General features: G+C 39.1%; 1 protein-coding gene across 3 annotated transcripts in view; it reads right to left on the bottom strand.

The window, feature by feature from the left end:
- The window catches only part of lrp1aa (low density lipoprotein receptor-related protein 1Aa), a 113,440-nt gene that overhangs the window by 79,890 nt on the left and 13,219 nt on the right, over nt 1-20,331 (bottom strand). For all 3 annotated transcript variants that reach the window (XM_053674059.1, XM_053674060.1, XM_053674061.1), the window contains exon 2: nt 12,561-12,683. In XM_053674059.1, the coding sequence (XP_053530034.1) occupies nt 12,561-12,683 (123 nt within the window). The remainder of the gene's footprint in view (nt 1-12,560; nt 12,684-20,331) is intronic.

Below are 20,331 nucleotides of genomic sequence, written 5' to 3'. Positions count from 1 at the left end.
TTTGTCTCGGCTCACGGAAACCTGTTTATGAAGGTCTCGGCACTGAAAATCTCCGGAATAAGAAGAGTCACATGACTAACGGAACATGACCCGTGTGCCACTCAGGTCAACAAGCAAGAAAAAACAAAAGGAAGCAGAATCTCTAAATCAATTTTAAATCAATTCTAAATGCACAGTGTGTATATACAGTTCATGCAAAGGAACGCTGTAGAGCAAAGACGCCTCCAGAAATAATGAAATGAAATGTTTCTACGTTACAGAGGTACGATAAATAGGAGTCAACGGTACTAAAGTAAACAACCTGAAAATTTGGTGTGACGACTCTTTGCTTTTTGAAAGCAACATCTGTATCCTCAGGTACAGTGTGTGCAGCTTAATAAGGAAATGAGCTGCACATGTTACTGAGCATCCTCAGACACGGTTCTTCTGGAGACCCTGACTGTCGCACTTGCTTTTTATTCCTGCAGCGAAACCCAACACCTTCATCGTGTTTCCATTCACTGTGTTTACTCTTCACTGTGTTTACTCTTCACTGTGTTTACTCTTCACTGTGTTTACTCAGGGTTTACTCTTCACTGTGTTTACTCTTCACTGTGTTTACTCTTCACTGTGTTTACTCTTCACTGTGTTTACTCAGGGTTTACTCTTCACTGTGTTTACTCTTCACTGTGTTTACTCTTCACTGTGTTTACTCAGGGTGTACTCTTCACTGTGTTTACTCTTCACTGTGTGTACTCTTCACTGTGTGTACTCTTCACTGTGTGTACTCTTCACTGTGTGTACTCTTCACTGTGTTTACTCAGGGTGTACTCTTCACTGTGTTTACTCTTCACTGTGTTTACTCTTCACTGTGTTTACTCTTCACTGTGTTTACTCAGGGTGTACTCTTCACTGTGTTTACTCTTCACTGTGTTTACTCAGGGTGTACTCTTCACTGTGTTTACTCTTCACTGTGTTTACTCTTCACTGTGTTTACTCTTCACTGTGTTTACTCAGGGTTTACTCTTCACTGTGTTTACTCTTCACTGTGTTTACTCTTCACTGTGTTTACTCTTCACTGTGTTTACTCAGGGTTTACTCTTCACTGTGTTTACTCTTCACTGTGTTTACTCAGGGTGTACTCTTCACTGTGTTTACTCTTCACTGTGTTTACTCTTCACTGTGTTTACTCAGGGTTTACTCTTCACTGTGTTTACTCTTCACTGTGTTTACTCTTCACTGTGTTTACTCAGGGTTTACTCTTCACTGTGTTTACTCTTCACTGTGTTTACTCTTCACTGTGTTTACTCAGGGTGTACTCTTCACTGTGTTTACTCTTCACTGTGTTTACTCTTCACTGTGTTTACTCAGGGTTTACTCTTCACTGTGTTTACTCTTCACTGTGTTTACTCTTCACTGTGTTTACTCTTCACTGTGTTTACTCAGGGTTTACTCTTCACTGTGTTTACTCTTCACTGTGTTTACTCTTCACTGTGTTTACTCAGGGTGTACTCTTCACTGTGTTTACTCTTCACTGTGTTTACTCTTCACTGTGTTTACTCAGGGTTTACTCTTCACTGTGTTTACTCTTCACTGTGTTTACTCTTCACTGTGTTTACTCTTCACTGTGTTTACTCAGGGTTTACTCTTCACTGTGTTTACTCTTCACTGTGTTTACTCTTCACTGTGTTTACTCAGGGTGTACTCTTCACTGTGTTTACTCTTCACTGTGTTTACTCTTCACTGTGTTTACTCTTCACTGTGTTTACTCAGGGTTTACTCTTCACTGTGTTTACTCTTCACTGTGTTTACTCTTCACTGTGTTTACTCAGGGTGTACTCTTCACTGTGTTTACTCTTCACTGTGTTTACTCTTCACTGTGTTTACTCTTCACTGTGTTTACTCAGGGTTTACTCTTCACTGTGTTTACTCTTCACTGTGTTTACTCTTCACTGTGTTTACTCAGGGTTTACTCTTCACTGTGTTTACTCAGGGTTTACACTTCACTGTGTTTACTCTTCACTGTGTTTACTCAGGGTTTACTCTTCACTGTGTTTACTCTTCACTGTGTTTACTCTTCACTGTGTTTACTCAGGGTGTACTCTTCACTGTGTTTACTCTTCACTGTGTTTACTCTTCACTGTGTTTACTCTTCACTGTGTTTACTCAGGGTTTACTCTTCACTGTGTTTACTCTTCACTGTGTTTACTCTTCACTGTGTTTACTCAGGGTTTACTCTTCACTGTGTTTACTCTTCACTGTGTTTACTCTTCACTGTGTTTACTCTTCACTGTGTTTACTCTTCACTGTGTTTACTCAGGGTTTACTAAGTCCCTCCAAGATCTCACCATCACAGAAATCAACGGAAAAGTCAAGGAAACAGTGATATTCAGAGGAGCTGCAATTTTTCTAAATTACAGCAGATTTTACGCGGATTTGTCACATGACGTCGTCGAATCCGAGTACAGCTTAAAGCTCTCATTTACTAACAAACGCCACTGAAAGAGCGTGCCGAACAATTATGTGCGACTGCGATTTCGCAGAGTCTAGTTGGTTTCCGTACACAAAAAAAGCCACAGCAAAAAATCAACCCTTTCTTTTTTGGCTGCAACGATCACACATTTTTTTATGTGTGAAAAATGACTCTTGCACAATGTGCCTTACGGATTCCGGACTCCGATTCCCAGCAGTCACCTCACCTCTGCACCACCTTCACATGACCACCGTCACCTGATTCTCGTGCGTGTGTGTGTGTGTGTGTGTGTGTGTCTGTGTGTGTGTGTAGTCACTGTACCTCACTGTTTATCGGCCCGATTGTTTCATGTCACCACTTCATGCCTCGTCTGTGTTATTCTGTGTTTGATGTGTTCGTGATTAAACGTTTTCTGCGTCTCCAGATCCTTACAGTAAAGTTTCTTTCTTTATTGACATCCATTTCCCTGTGACATTTATTTGATTTATATTTTGATGGGAAAGTAATGTTTTGGAATCTAAAATGTTTTTTGTACTGAATCAATAATTCAAAAGACAGAAAGTATACATCTATAACAAACTGTATATTAAAATAAATAAAAAAGTTTTGCTTCAGATTTTTGTACAGTCCTCTAGAACAATAACAACAGATCGTGATTTTATAAAAAAATAATGCAGGCTTTTCTCTCTCAGAAAAATCCTTCCATAAATAAGGAGCTCAAGAAACCTTTATTTAACAAAACACGTTTAACTCCGTCAAACATGTTTGTTTTTTTATTTTAAAAATCCGCTTATTATTACTCTTAGATGATGTAAAGCGTCCGCTGTACACGTCCCTGTGAACGAACCGTTACTATAGAAACCATAACGTACTAGAACCAGCGCATTAATATAAACTTGATATAAACTAATATAATGCGCACCTTCTGACCAATCAGATTCGAGCGTTCAACAGCACACAAATATCGTTTCTGATCATAAACATGATGACATTTTTATTCAATTTTATACATCTATTGCTTCAGGATTGACTTTCAGGTAAATGTTTCCAAATGTCCATCCCCCCTCTCCCCCTCCCCAAGGTTAAATATATATATCATTGTAGTTGTAATATATAGGAATTATTTTATTAAAATTAACACATATTGTAGCTTCATAAAAGATGGAGATCAAACGAAGTGCCATTAAAGTGTGTGCTGTTTTCATGGACTGCTGAAACATTCCTTTTAGACAAGGTGTAGTACACACTTAAACTCACACACACACACACACACACACACACACACACACACACACACACACACGAACCTTTTAGTCTCTGAAAACTTGTAATAAAACAAAGCGCTCAAAAGCAGAATTTAAATCTATATTTAAACTTTTCATGGTTTTTTTTTCGTCTTTTATTCTCCTCGTGTCTCTCTGACATGCTCGGAGAGTTAGCATTAGCATATCATCTCTTTCATAAGTGCTAATTACTCTCTGCAAATATAGATCAGAATAATAGAGCTGTTATAGTGAATAATAGAGCTGTTATTACCCGAGTCATTGTGTAAGCTTTTCTGACCGAGCAGCGTAGGACACGCCCTTTAACACGGAAGCGGTAGAACACACGAGAACAGCTTCATGATATATTTTCACTCAATTAACGAGCATCATACGTTATTTCGATATTTCGATTTATTTTTCTTCGAATATCTGGCTGTGCACCACGCTTTACAGACAAGGCGGTATTTATATTCATATTCATATTTAAATGTATACATTCTAAATAGTTCATTTACATTCGTGTAATATTTAGACTTAATAAATTAAGTTGAAGCCAAGGCAGCGTGTCATGTAAACACCGGAACCAGCGCTGAACGCCAGTTCCCAGAATGCATCACGGCCTACGAACGTGGCCGCCACACAATACACCATCCACACACCCTGGCTCACGTTCTCATTCACGTGATTAATGAGTTTTTGCACCTGGACACACACACAAAGTAATCCCCACACAAACAAGCTGTTGATGTGAAGTATCGCTCTCGGTCACATTTTATTTTGGCTCTGTCGGTGCACCTGCAGTGTCTCTGCATTAAATATAAACATTCATATTTACATTTTTCTTTCAAATAAATATTACGTTTTAAATATTTATATTTATTTAATATTCATTCTTTTTTAAGATTTACGTTTTAAATGAATGCTACTATGTATAGACAATGCCATGTGAAAAACAAAAACAAATAAATAAACAAACACCACTGACTGGGTTTAGTATAAAACTGAGAGACAGAAATCCAGACGTTATTCGTGACGTTTTCACTTTATTTCCCCGAGACGGAAAGCTGCATTCCTTTGCGCTTTTCTGCGCTGGATTTAAGACACAACATGAACTTTTCTGTAAGACTATAAATATGAAGATTCATCTTCCTGAGTGAGATAACAGATGATTATCGGGTGGTATTTTGACTCGAGGGATTGTTTGAGAGAGCAGACGGTGTGGTGAGGTAGTCGTGTGGGAAGAGCAACGCGTGTTCGGGTTATCTGGAGAAAATCCAAAAGTGGGTCATGAACAAAGATAAACACCAGCCATCTTTATCTTTATCTCTCTCTCTCTCTCTCTCTCTCTTTTCCATACAGCAACTGGAAGGTTGAAATTCCTGATCATTTATTATTATTATTATTATTATTATTATTATTATTATTATTATTATTATTATTAAACTGAATAAATACATATAAACATGACATTATTGAAAAATTCAGTACATCTTAGCAAGTGACGATATCGTGAGTATTATTTACAAAAATGTATTTTAAATTCATCAATTTTAGACATTTATAAAAGCATTTTAAATATTAAGAAAATATTCATATTAAAAGCAGAATTTTTTTAATGTATTTTACTAATCTCAAGCTTAAAATCGTCTTGATTCTTTTTAAATTAAATATCAATCAAATTGAAAAGATGTATTATAAAGATTTATTTAAACGCTAATTATTCAGGAAATGCTGGTTGTTTTCATCTTCCAATACAAAAGTTGTGTGATAAGTGGCTTTTAATTATTTTTATTCATTATTTCTGTGATTATTTTCATGTTTCAGTCACAAATATGATTTTGCTGTAAGGGGAAAAAAAAAATAAAAAAATCATGTTCAGGTTCAGTATTTTGACGCTGAAAAATTGTAAAATCTCAGATTTAGATTTCATTTTCCGTTGAATCTCTGAGAATAATCTCAGTGTTGATTTATTGTAATAATAATAATAATAATAATAATAATAATAATATACAGTATAGTAATAATAATAATAATAATAATAATAATAATATACAGTATAGTAATAATAATAATAATAATAATAATAATAATAATAATAATAATAATAATATACAGTATAGTAATAATAATAATAATAATAATAATAATAATAATAATAATAATATACAGTATAGTAATAATAATAATAATAATAATAATATCATTGTAAGTATGACTGGTTGGTCTTCGTGTTTCTCCTCTACAGCAGAACACCAACACCACCATCAGCGTTTCTCTAAATCCCGAGCACGTCCAGCTTGGCCTTCATCCTAATGTGGAGATTACATAACGCCTGTTTAGTTTAGAACACTCACACACTTCCTGTTGGTGGAATAAAAGGTGTATGTGTGTGTGTCCTCATTTACCCAGCAGTGTTAAGTAATGCATGACTTCATCTTTTTAGAACATTACACGTGAGAGAAAAAAGAAAAAGATAAACAGTGAAAGAGACTGAGGCAGTGAGAGGGGATTCTCTTCTTCAGAAAAGATTCAAATGAGTGATTTAATAAACTTTCCTAAATCACTTTCAAACACAACACTGACAGAATTATCCTGATAAATACCTTTGTCTTTCTTCTCATCCTTCCTTCCCTGTCTTCCTGTTCCCTTATTCCTGTCCTTCCTTTTCTTCACTTCCTGTACTTCCTTTTTCACTTCCTGTCCGTCACTTCCTGTATGTCTTCCCCTTCCATCCTTCAACCCCTTCCCATTCCCCATTCTTCTTGTCCTTAACATCCTTCCTTTCCATCCTTCCATTTCCATCCTTTCCTTTTTCTTTTCGTTTCCAAGGAGTGTCTTTAATAAATATGCAAACATATACGTTATATATATATATATATATATATATATATATATATATATATATATATATATATATATATATATATAATTATCTTCCAGTTTAATCTTATTTGTTTGCTTATTTATTTATTTTTTGGTTTATTTTATTTACATATCTTACCTGTCAAATTATTCCAACCGAATACCTACATATTCGGTTATATATGGGGCAGTGGGCAGGAGTACCCGAGAAGACCCAGCACCACCAAGCTGTCACTGTTGGGCCCTTGAGCAAGACGCTTAACCCTCATGTCTGACCCTAAGGCTCCTGAGATATGCGAATAAAAGAATTTCACAGTGCTGTAATGTATACATGACAAATAAAGGCTGCTCTATATCCTCACTACATCGATGTTCAAGCGAACACTGTTTAAGATTCAGACACACAACGTTTATCTAGGCGTCCGCAGTCACGCCTCCCTGGACTGTTCTCCTAAACGAGCGCGATCAGGAAGACAAACATGCCGTCGTTTTCTGCTCCATACAACTTTACATTCTCACCCGGGAAAAGCTGCAGGGTGAGAAGTGTGTGATCCTGCAGCATGAGCGCTTCATTCAGCTTACTGAAGCGCAGCACTAAAACGCACAGCTTCCTGTTGTGTTCGAGAACAAAAACAAAACCCCGTCACACATTTTCACCAGCTGCAGCAGCACGCAGACCGAGTTCAGCACCGCTCGGCACTAATGGGGTCCGATTTACCGCCGCGAAATTCCAGATATATATGTATATCAATAAACAAAGACACCTGAATCAACAAACTCACACAGAGCATTTCCACACACACACACACACACACACACACACACACACACACACACACACAGCAACTAATGTGTTGCCGGAAACCTGCAATTTTTCTTCTTCCTGTTTGAAGTATATTTTAGACATTTGACCTTGTTGTGACCTTGACCCTGTTTAGATGAATTCTTAAATGTAATCAGTTCATCTGCTGGTTAATTCCATATAAATCCTACAAACATTCAACCACTCGCTCTTGAGATATCGCAGTAACGAGAATCTAACGACATGGACAGACAGACGGAAAAGCCCACCAACTAACTAGCTTTCACCATCAAACAGGGATAGTAAGTAAGCACGTACATCCTCCGGGATGACCGGTGATCGAATCGGGAATCACAGATATATTCCGACTACCGCTATGGCTGTGAAGTTGGCCGATTTATATGTGACAGAAAACGTGATGCTTGCAGCTGGGCAAAAATAAATCATGTTGTATCTCATAATAGGCGTTTACTTTTATCTTATACACATTTACAAGCACCGTTGACCTCGTTAACAGATCATTCATCGAAAAAATATCAGACTTACAGCTTTTTTAATAATGTAATGATGTAACGTGTCCACGACACACATTATGTATGCCTGGCCACACCCCTTTTTTGGGCCTATCCCCGTCAAAAGCCACAGGTGATACTACCGTCACTCAGCGGTACTTTGGGGTCATGACAGGACAATGCCATATTGCACAACTAACCGCCCTCTTCTCCATACATGAGCTCACACCCACTCTGATTGGCTGGTGTCACTCTGACTGACAGGTGAGAGAGTTACACCCGTCCTCCCGCAGGTAATTTTGCTCTCTTGGTATTCAAACTCGAGGTGAAGGATTTCTTTCCTTCCCTCTCTGTTGTTTTTATGCAGTAACTTTCCAGAGAAGCTCCGTGTTAGTGTTTTTCCGATCCGTGAGAGTGTGTGATGTTCCAGTTCGACAACGAGAAAAACAGAAGGTGAAAAACAGTTCTATTTTGTTCCTTTTTCCTGGCGAATTCTCTCTCCTCCAGGATCCAGATGCTCAGTGATGCTAACAATATGTGCTTTTGAGTCTAATTAACTTATAATTTGAAGCAGATTCACTCACTTACTATAGAAACTCTACAGCAGTTCAGGAGGTTTTGTACATAATATTGATTTGAAGTTGATTCTTTCACCAACTATTCATTGATATATTTTTTTTTCCATTCTCTCACCATATAAGAGTGTGTTTGACCTTCCAGGCTGTTTCCAATTTTATTTTCGAGGATGAAAAAAGCAGATTGTGAAAAAAAGCAGCATTTTATAGTCATTCCTTCTGACTGGCTCTTAATGACTTCCAGGATTCAGATGTAACCTTCTGTTCAGTCTTTTCTTTTCCTCAATCCCCTCCTTCGTATGAAATGACTCAGCTTTCACCTTTTTGTCCTTTTTTTTTCCATCCAGAGACGGCCGTTGTTTAGAAAGAAAGAAAAAAAGTGCAGAGTTGCAGCCACGACGAGGGATGGGATAAACCGTATAAAGCACAAACATTCATTACGTTCTTAAACTGTGGAGCGCAAACATCCGTTAAATCCTAATTCAGCACACTGAAGCTTGGCTTTGTGTTTGAGGCAAGGATTTATGTAGGAAATTAAATCTACGCTCATGGCTCTTCTGGCTCGTCCTTTAAATAGCAGCATTATAAGGACGTTACTACATTAATATGTTTTTTATTATCATGTCCTACAAGACTTTACTGCCAAGGTTAAGTCCAGTTCAGTGAATATTGCAGCTCTATATTCAGGTAAATAATGTCGGGGGGAAAAATGTTTTAAGACTTTAAAGGCATCATAAAAAACAACCAAAACATTTCCAAAAACATTTCCATGGCCCTACTGACCACTTTATGACCAACATTAAGGCCTTAAATCTTGTCCACAAGTTGCAGACACACTTTATCATCACTGAACCAGCCAGACCTAATCATTCCTGTCAGCTGACTGTCTGAATACGGACACTTTCACATGCAGCATCTAGTCCATTAAAACTGAACCCTGATGCATGGACCTCCAGGTATTCACACAGTAGTGCATTCAGGTATGTACCTGGTCCAAGAACTCTGATCCTCTTCTAAGTCAATTCAAGTGATCTTTACTTGGTCTGAATCCAAATATCTGGGCTGTACTATATGATCAACATCTAGGGCCAAACCACGGGGCCATACTATTGAGTTGTACCATACAGTGAACTTATAGGGCCAAACCATGTGGCTGAACTATAGGGCTGTACCCTACAGCCAACATCTAGGGCCAAACCATGTGGCTGAACTACAGGGCTGTACCATACAGCCAACATCTAGGGCCAAACCATGTGGCTGAACTACAGGGCTGTACCATACAGCCAACATCTAGGGCTAAACCATGTGGCTGAACTACAGGGCTGTACCATACAGCCAACATCTAGGGCTAAACAATGTGGCTGAACTACAGGGCTGTACCATACAGCCAACATCTAGGGCTAAACCATGTGGCTGAACTACAGGGCTGTACCATACAGCCAACATCTAGGGCTAAACCATGTGGCTGAACTATAGGGCTGTACCATACAGCCAACATCTAGGGCCAAACCATGTGGCTGAACTACAGGGCTGTACCATAAAGCCAACATATAGGGCCAAAAGATGTGGTTGAACTACAGGGCCGTACCATACAGCCAACATATAGGGCTAAACCATGTGGCTGAACTATAGGGCTGTACCATACAGCCAACATCTAGGGCCAAACCATGTGGCTGAACTACAGGGCCGTACCATACAGCCAACATCTAGGGCTAAACAATGTGGCTGAACTACAGGGCTGTACCATACAGCCAACATCTAGGGCCAAACCATGTGGCTGAACTACAGGGCTGTACCATACAGCCAACATCTAGGGCTAAACCATGTGGCTGAACTATAGGGCTGTACCATAAAGCCAACATCTAGGGCCAAAAGATGTGGTTGAACTACAGGGCCGTACCATACAGCCAACATCTAGGGCCAAACCATGTGGCTGAACTACAGGGCTGTACCATACAGCCAACATCTAGGGCCAAAAGATGTGGTTGAACTACAGGGCCATACCATACAGCCAACATCTAGGGCTAAACCATGTGACTGAACTACAGGGCTGTACCATACAGCCAACATCTAGGGCTAAACCACGTGGCTGAACTATAGGGATCTACCATATAGTCAACATCAAGGGCCAAACCACAAGGCCGCACTATAAACTTTCCAATAAAGCTGAACTATCTGCAGCAGTTTAAAGCCTGTCTGGCGGTTCCTGTAGTCCATTTGTGAGACGAAGGTAACAATTGATCTCCATAATGTTTCTGGTATAAATCTCCACGACTGGAAGATCTAATCTTTAGGGATCGGATCTTCGTAACATCACGATGGAACGCAAAAACTCGCTGGGATTAAAAGAAGCTCTGTCTTCAGTTCTCAAACCTCTTTCTGATGAAGTCAATCACTGGACAATGGCCAGTACTGAGGTCAGTTGTTTTTTTGTGGACGAATAACAGCGCAGTGAAATAACGCATGATTTCATCGTCTAGAGTTCCAGTTCCGTGTTTACGGGTCTGTGTGTGTTCTGAATTACGTTTGTCTTTGGTTCCAAATGTAATGTCATGACTTTAGAAGGTATGAATTGCTGTTAAAGTATTATTATTATTATTATTATTATTATTATTATTTTTATCAAACCAGGTTGCTACTGGACACAAATGAAAGCACTTTATTTCCTGTATGATAAAGAAAACATGAAGTTAAAGAGAAAAATACACCGGTTATACACCGTTTTAATCTCCACGAGATGAAATATTAACTGTAAGTCAACTGGTTTTGGTTCTGGACTCTGTTAGACAAATCTGCATCCAGATTTATGGATGAGCAAAATAAATATTTGAAAATAAGAAGCTGTGCCAGGATTAAGTGAGCATTCGTCTTTACGGTTATTCAGTTTCTGCACACACACAGCTAAACACCACATTATTTAACCCAACACTGAGTAATGACACTCATATTTACGCAGTATGAAACAGGAGCCCTGGGGAGGACATGACGGAGAGAAAAGACCTGACGCGGTGATTAACTGCAGCACTCATTTACTTTTTCTTCACCTTGAGCTATAATAAAAACGTATGAGGAAATGAATGGGGTAATTAATAAGGGGAATGAAGCGTATCAGACCTGCTGTCCTGTCAGCAAGACACAATTTCATGTCTTTGGAGCATCACTGGTTGAAAGACATGCCATTTATTCCTACGAAAATGAAGATAATTACAGGATTTTGGTTTGTATTTCCTTACTTTAATTACTTTACACATTATTTTAACCTATAGTCAATATTTCTCGTCATTTATCCATCAGACGTTGGCCAAAACCGATCCAAAAACGTTGCAAAACAGCAATAAACACCGATATATAAATACCGACGTGACCGCTTGATCACATGTTTCGCCGACGTTCCACGTTTCTTCAGTGTAACTATAAACAGATAAAAATGTACAATGTGCGTATTTTATTACCGACTTTACACAATTTTCACAAATCCCGCAGAACCAGCGTCATATATTAGAAGCGTCGTTATTTATCCAAGTCGTAAGAGGTTAAAGAGTTCAAGCGGGTTCAGACTAAATAAAACGACGCGTTGTTCAGGTCCAGATGCAGAGTAAAATAAGCATTCATAAATCCTGTAAGATAACAGCGAACAGCTGCACATGGAATTCAGCTCAGTTCTCAGCGATAAAAACCCCAATAACCTTTTCAAATCATTCAGACTTTCTTTCTAACTGTATTTACTACATTAGATTTTTTTTAATACTAATCAGGTGTAACAGCAATCAGACTATCAGAAACCTCAAGTCGTTGGAATGCTCATACGGTGTGTTAGGGAGTGTGTGTATTACCCATAATGCACCGAGGGCAGTGTGTATGTCGTTAAAGCTCTGTTACATGCAGCTGGAGGTCAGGGTTTGTGTAGAAAGCTAATCTAATATGTTAACTGCGGACTTTCCTGTTAGCTAGCTACCAAAAAAAGCACGACGGTGCATTGTAGCGATTTATAACGGAATACAAATACACATACATACTGAAACAAGTAAAGAAATAACTACAGTAGGTTTCCTATGTAAAAACTCCTGGAAGTTCTGACTCTTTCACACTTACACACTTCTGGAGCTTCGTCTGATCCATCAGGACAGTCTTTCTCTCCATCACACCTCCATCCTTTAGAGATGCACGTCACCTGATCCTGACACACAAACTGCTTCGGGCTGCACGTCTTCGGGGCTGTAAATAAAATAACAGGGAAGTATTTATCTGGTAAACGTGCACAACAAACAAGGTAAACATATAAACTATGAAACATTAAATACACAGGGAGGAGAATGTTTAAACATGACTGGGTTATTATTATTATTAATCATCATCATCATCATCAGGATATTAACGGTCCTAATTCGAACACAAAACCCACTCCAGTTTAGAGAATCAGATTCTCTGAACAACCTTTGCACTTCACGCTGCAGCCCAGGGGATTTCAAAGTCTTATTCATTAATACAGAGGATTTCATTGGATTTAAGGAGCTTAAACCAGGTTTTATTGAGATTAATACAAACCATGTGCCTGCTGCAGGTTTGTTTTTGTCCATTTATAACTTCATATCAGGAGGAGAGGCAGAAAATCTAATAAAACAGAAGAACCAGCGTTCTGGATCGTGTCGTTTAATAAGATATAAATTAATACACAGTTGCATCATCGTTCCTGCTGTATAAATGGAACTAAACGATACGCTACGTAGCAAAATAGCTTAACTACGGTGAAGCTACATCCACAGAGGGGCTCGGAGTCGGGATGTTGAACACCAAAAATGTGAATGTGGGCGTTTCTTTCAGATCCATATATATTAAAATGTGGACTCATTGGGTCCATATATGGAAATGAAGGACACTATTAATGGGCGTGTATTGAAGACTATAGATGGGAATGTGAGTGTGTCCGAATATATAAATGAAAGAGGGATGTGGGTGGGTCTTTGGTAGTCCATATTTGGAAACATGAACGTGCCATAGGATCCATATATGGAAATTTGGACGTTATTCAGCCGATATATGAAAATGAGAAAGGGACTATTAGTGGGCGTGTCTTCAAAGCCTTTGAAGGTCCATATATGGTAATATGGACATGCCATTGAGTCCATATATGGTAAATGAGAGAGGCTCTTGGTGGGTGTGTCTAAGGTCCATATATAAGAATGAGAGAGGTGCTTCTAAGGTCCAAATACGTTAATGAGACAGGTGCTTAGTGGGTGTGTCTATAACGTACATATAAGGAAATGGGGATGTGTCTTTAGGTCCATATACAGACATGTGGAAAAGAGAGACCGTTATTGGCTTGAAAGCTGCAAATGGCAATGTAGGTGTGTCTTTAAAGTTTAAATATGGCCATGATAAAGGCATGTAGTGGGCGTGTTTGTAAGGAGTATATATGGAAATGTGTAAACATCATCGAATCCATATAGTGAAATGAAAAAGGCTCTCAGGTGGGCATGTCTAAAAATAAAATAAAAGGGTCTAAGGGTCCATATATTGAAAAGATTATTAAATGAAAACAAAATCCAAGAGACCCTGGATAAAAGGAATAAAAAACTAAATAGATACTTAATCAATAAAAATATGTAAGAAATATTATAATGAAACACTCGAGTGGTTCTTAATGAACTGCTGTTTACAAATCAAATGGTTAAATACACATCAAAATGACCACATTAATGCAGAAGAAAATAAACAAATAGCTTTGATTCTTGTTGCCAAGGTAACGCAACTGCAACAAAACTATAAAACAATTCATTTAAATCCCTTCACACATCTGCACAGCAGAGATAAGAGAACGCCTTTCAGCTCGCGGCCTTTTAAAACGACCCGACTTCAGGAATAAAACAAACAGTAATGTTAAAACTCGGCTTAGAGAGTTCACGGAAATTTTTCTTCAACAGGGTTTTTTTAAACTTAAAGTGAAAAACCCCCGCGTCTGTCTCTCAGTTGTTTTCCCCCTGAAATCTTTCCATCAATCTGGCTTTCTTTCAAACTGGATATATTCAACAGTTGTGGTTATTCAGCGCTGGTGTTGGATTAGTCTGCCCTCAAATATCCAGGTCAGTGTTCCCGTGTTCCCAAACCAACGCCAGTGATGCAACAAGCCTCCACGCCATCAAAGGACAGCTTGTTCTGGGAGAGGAAAAAAAACGCAACCTCTTTTTACTGGCGCTCTATTTGGAGTCAAACGAGGATGTGTTCCAAACCACATCCCCCCCTTAACCTCTCTCTTCCCAGCAATCCCTAAAACAGACGTCTGTCTACAACTGTACAGTGTAATATAGCATATAGTAAAGTGCAATAACAACACGACTCCTTCACCACGTCTGAAGGTGAAAACTCAGGAATTTAAGACGCCTGCTAGACTCTGATGCACAATTCCCGACACAGGCAACCCGGAATTTTCCCACTTCAGTGTTGTTTTGGAAGAAATTCCAACATTTATGGCAGTCGCCCTGATAATCAAGTCCTTAAAATATCACAATATTTATCAAATCTATGTTAGGTTATATATGCGAGTACATATTAGGGAAAAAAGACATTTCGCTTTCAGTTCTAAAGATAATCTTACAAACACGTATTAGTTTAAATATAATTATTAATAAAGCAAATTAGCTCAAAGTTGGAATTGATCTTATTACGATTAGTATAAAATGTGCTTTCAGTGATGACGTTGAAAATGACCCTCCCCTGTATAAAGCTACTACTTTATAATAAATCAGTTTCGATTTGAATCTCGGAGATAATTAGCGTTTGTCATTTCCACTAAAATTCTAATAAAAGTATTGATAAAAATATGAAGCTACAAAATGACAGAAAATATCTTAAATAAGCAAATTCATCTTTGAAAATAAAATAACTTTAAGTCTAATTCAAGAGTTTGTACTAATTTTAAGTTGGAAATTCTCTCTCGAAACCTTAAGTTCAATAATCCAAAAAAATAAGACGTTATTGAAGGTAACAGCAGCTGAGTCTGAGTACAGGAGCAAACTAACAGAAGAACAAGGTAAACTGTGGTTCCTATTTTAGCAAAAAACAAAGAAAAGAAAAGAAAATAAAAGCAAAAATAATAGCAAGAAGAAATCTCAAATATAAGCAAATATATCGAATATTGCTTTTTATTACAAGAAGACAACAGACATAAAATTATCAATCTATTTCTAAAAGTTTGCACTAGTTTTAGGTTAGACATTTTCTCATTCTAATGACTTTTCAGATTAGAATGAGTAATTATGAATGTATTATTAAGAGAATAATAATAATAATAATAATAATAATAATATACATAGCTTTCTATAGTCATAAACTAGATAAATCAGATAAATCTGCATTATTCAAGAGTATACAACAAACTAAAAGGACAATAAAGTAAAAGTGGCTACTGATTAAACCGGAGAGATCTACGTAAAGAAAACAAAACACAGCAAACTAAGGTTTTATGAGAGAAAATGAGGGATGAAAAGGAATTTGTTGAATTTATTTGGACAGGTGTGTGTTTTATTTTCTCCCCCACGCCGGTGTTGTGTGTTTTTGTGAGCGGACGGCGAGGCGTCGTGTTTATTTGTGTTTCCCGCAAACTAAACTTAGAGCTTTTCACTGCTGCAGAGCCATGAAGGGGGTCTTTATGTGGGGGTCTGCCAGTGTGGAATCAGAAACACACACACACACACACACACACACACACACACACACACACACACAAAGTCAGTGCTTTGACTAAATGCAGCTGTACAATGAATGCAAATCTTCTAGCAACTTCACTTTTTTTTAAAACTGCGGTTTCTTCATTTTTTTTTCCCTTTGCATTCTTATCCAAATACTTTGTTTAACCACACACACACACACACACACACACACAAACACACAAACACACACACGCACGCACGCACACACTCCCCGAGCACCATGAATCTAGCAGGGAGGAAATGGAAGTGTGTCAGGAGGTTAGAGTAAAAAAACAAAAACAAAAAAAACGAAAGCTTTTACTGAGTCGGAATTATAAACTAAAGAAGCAAAAAATAAACAAAGCAGAAATAACTAAAGTGAAAAGTTGAGTAATGAAAGCAGTAATACTGCTCATTTGTGATTCACTGTCGAGGGGCGTGGTCATTTCCTGGTTGCTGATTGGCTGAAATGACCAACTAAACCTGAGCAAGTTTGCCAAGATCGCTCCTGGATGTAGCATTGTGAAAAATATTGAACTCAAGAACTATAAATAAGTAAAAGGTTTATTTTTCTTCTCCACGTGTGTATAAGCAGAGCGAGTGAAGATGGAGGTCAGTGTGAGGGAATTTTATACACATTTATATTAATACATTTGGGTTAGGAGTATGTGGCGAGTCGAAACAAGCAGGAGGATGAGCACAACCTCACAGCTCAAACACACACACACACACACACACACACACACACACACACACACACACACACACACACACAGAAACTCCTGAGACAATAAGACTGAAACCTCACACTCCAGACCTGTAGCCTCGATAAAGAGTCCCGGACATTCTGCTAATAAACGTAGCCTTCATTTACAAAATAAGTCAATTTGATTGACATGGCAGACAACCAATCACGGACCTTTCCTGCAGTCTCTTGGCAAACTTGCAGGATTTCATTCATTCACACCGCTGAAGGCTTCACACAAAACTCACGCTTTAATGCTTCACATGAAAAATACATTTAAAAGACCGGATTCTTTGATGAGTGTTCGGCCGGGTGTACTTGCAATATGACAAGATAAGATCCAAATCATGATAAATTATGTCACAATACATTTTTCTCAGATTTCATGTGATTGAGCTATCTGAAAAGCTTGTTGATCCTGGCAGACGACCAGGAGCAGTCCATTGAAGCCCTGAAAGGTCTCAGACAAGTCCATCGCATCAGTTATGGCAGAAGGAAAGACCAAAGGCTTTCACACAAGTCAAGGCTGAGATCAGTGCGCTACCACAACCTACCACAGTCCCTTCACAAGCTAGCAGAGGCCATCAAGTCCCTCGACTCGACCGCCTGTGAATCAAACACAAGCTCACCGGTTTCCCGCCTCCAACCAATTCCACCTAGACTCGATCAACTTAACCTCCCGCAGACGACCAGCCGTATCATCCGAGACTGCACCGTCAGTGGACCCCAAACAGTGTTCCCGTACTCACGAGGACACACATGACCGTCCGTCATCGAACCTGCCAGTGTGACGTCGATCATACGAGCGAACAAACGTTACACTGCACAGTATATACTCTCGTTCCTCACAAACTCCGCGCTTTTCACTTCTTAGACGAAAGACCCAAGTTCAATGAAACATTTTTTATTAAATGTAATTAAACACGTTATTCGTCTGTTAAGCTCTCCGAACGACCATAAACACGTTCTAATTGCATCTTAATTCGCGATTCTATCCAACACAGCTCTACAATATCCCACTGCAAATGGCCTCTCTGGTGTTTTTCCCCTCTCTCGACTCCGAGCGCTTTGGCAAAACATAGAGAGTTTAGTCTACACGAGGTGCGAAGGTCTACATGCGTACGACGTTTATCATCCTGGAAAAGTAAGCACACGGCGAGAACATAAACGATCACGTTACTGTACACTTACACGTGATGGAGGGACGTGCTCATCGCGGATACGACAAACCTGCGCAGGTTAAAAGTTACACACCGATACATACACACCTATACACACACACACACACCGATACGACAAACCTGCGCAGGTTAAAAGTTACACACCGATACATACACACCTATACACACACACACACACCGATACGACAAACCTGCGCAGGTTAAAAGTTACACACCGATACATACACACCTATACACACACACACACACCGATACGACAAACCTGCGCAGGTTAAAAGTTACACACCGATACATACACACCTATACACACCTATACACACACACACACACACACACTCACACACACACACACACCGATACGACAAACCTGCGCAGGTTAAAAGTTACACACCGATACATACACACCTATACACACACACACACACACACACACACACACACACTCACACACTGATACACACACACACACACCGATACGACAAACCTGCGCAGGTTAAAGTTACACACTGATACACACACACACCGATACACACACACACACACACACACACACACACACACCCTGATACACACCAATACACAAACCGATAGGACAAACCTGTGGAGGATAAAGTTACACACTGACACACACACACACACACACACACACACACACACCCCGATACACACCAGTACACACACCGAGACGATAAACCTGTGCAGGTTAAAGTTACACACCGATACACACACACACACTCCGATTCACACACACACACCGATACGACAAACCTGTGGAGGTTAACGTTACACACTGATACACACACACACACACACACACACACACACACACACACACACACCCCGATATACACATACCGATACACACACACATATACATACACACACACTCACACACACACACACACACACACACAGATGCACACACACACACACACACACATCGATACACACCGAACTAACCTTTCATCACATCTCTTCCCAAAACATCACTATATTGAATATAAATATACACATTTTAACAAATATTTTTCCACCAGGACAAAACCCCATGCTGAACACTGCAGTATCATTTGATTCCTAAACAGAATTCCAACGTAAAATTCCCAATAAATTTACATTTTATATTTAACATTAATTAAACTAGGAGCTAAAACATTTACCCGAAGTAACACAAGAATCTGGTCTGGACATTTTCAGACAATTACTTTAGCTTAGCACTGTAAGTGCAACAGGTCAGAACTCAGGTGTGCTAGCTAGCCGGATATTTGAAATGGTTAACCCATATAGCTTACTGCGTCACTAATGTCCTCACTGTCCTTCATTAGGACTAATGTCCTTCATTTTTTAAATTAAACCAACTTGGTTAGTGAACGTCATTTGAATAATATTTTTAGAATAATACGTTTTTTTTTAAAGATTTTTTTAAATCATACATTTCTAAAGATTTATTTTTGCCTTTTTTTTTTTTTATTTCTCTGATGTCTGTCCATTCTATTCTGAGAAACAAGGAACTGAAGCAAGCTGAGTGTCTCAGCTCTGGAAAAAAAAACAAAAAAAAAAACAATACAAGCCACAACCTCGTCAGAAATGTCCAGAATGTTCTTTTCCCCGAGTGAGTGAAACTTTCAGCCTCACAGAAAAAAAACTTATCCTGTCAAAAACTGGATGATTGAGCTACAGCCAGTCTGAGTGAAGGAGGCGTGGCCTGTGTGCCCGTCAGTCCCAGTGAAGGAGGCGTGGCCTGTGTGCCCGTCAGTCCCAGTGAAGGAGGCGTGGCCTGTGTGCCCGTCAGTCCCAGTGAAGGAGGCGTGGCCTGTGTGCCCGTCAGTCCCAGTGAAGGAGGCGTGGCCTGTGTGCCCGTCAGTCCCAGTGAAGGAGGCGTGGCCTGTGTGCCCATCAGTCCCAGTGAAGGAGGCGTGGCCTGTGTGCCCGTCAGTCCCAGTGAAGGAGGCGTGGCCTGTGTGGCCGTCAGTCCCAGTAAAGGAGGCGTTGCCTTTAAATCTGTCAAACTGAGTAAAGGGGTGTGGCCTGTGTTTCAGTCAGTCCTAATGACAGAAGTGTGGCGTTTGTGCCTATGACTGTTAGTGAAAAAGGCGTGGCCTGTTTGTATGTTATTGATTCATTGGCTGATTAAAAAACTGATTCAAATCCTATATTAACTTTATATCATATGAGAAGAACAGAAACAACAACAACAAAAAGAACGAGTGATAAATGAAGAACAGAACTGAATGTGTTTCTGAATACATTCC

Source organism: Ictalurus punctatus, chromosome 21, assembly GCF_001660625.3.
Source record: "Ictalurus punctatus breed USDA103 chromosome 21, Coco_2.0, whole genome shotgun sequence".
Classification (NCBI taxonomy): domain Eukaryota; kingdom Metazoa; phylum Chordata; class Actinopteri; order Siluriformes; family Ictaluridae; genus Ictalurus; species Ictalurus punctatus.
This window is presented reverse-complemented; position numbering and strand designations above follow the sequence as displayed.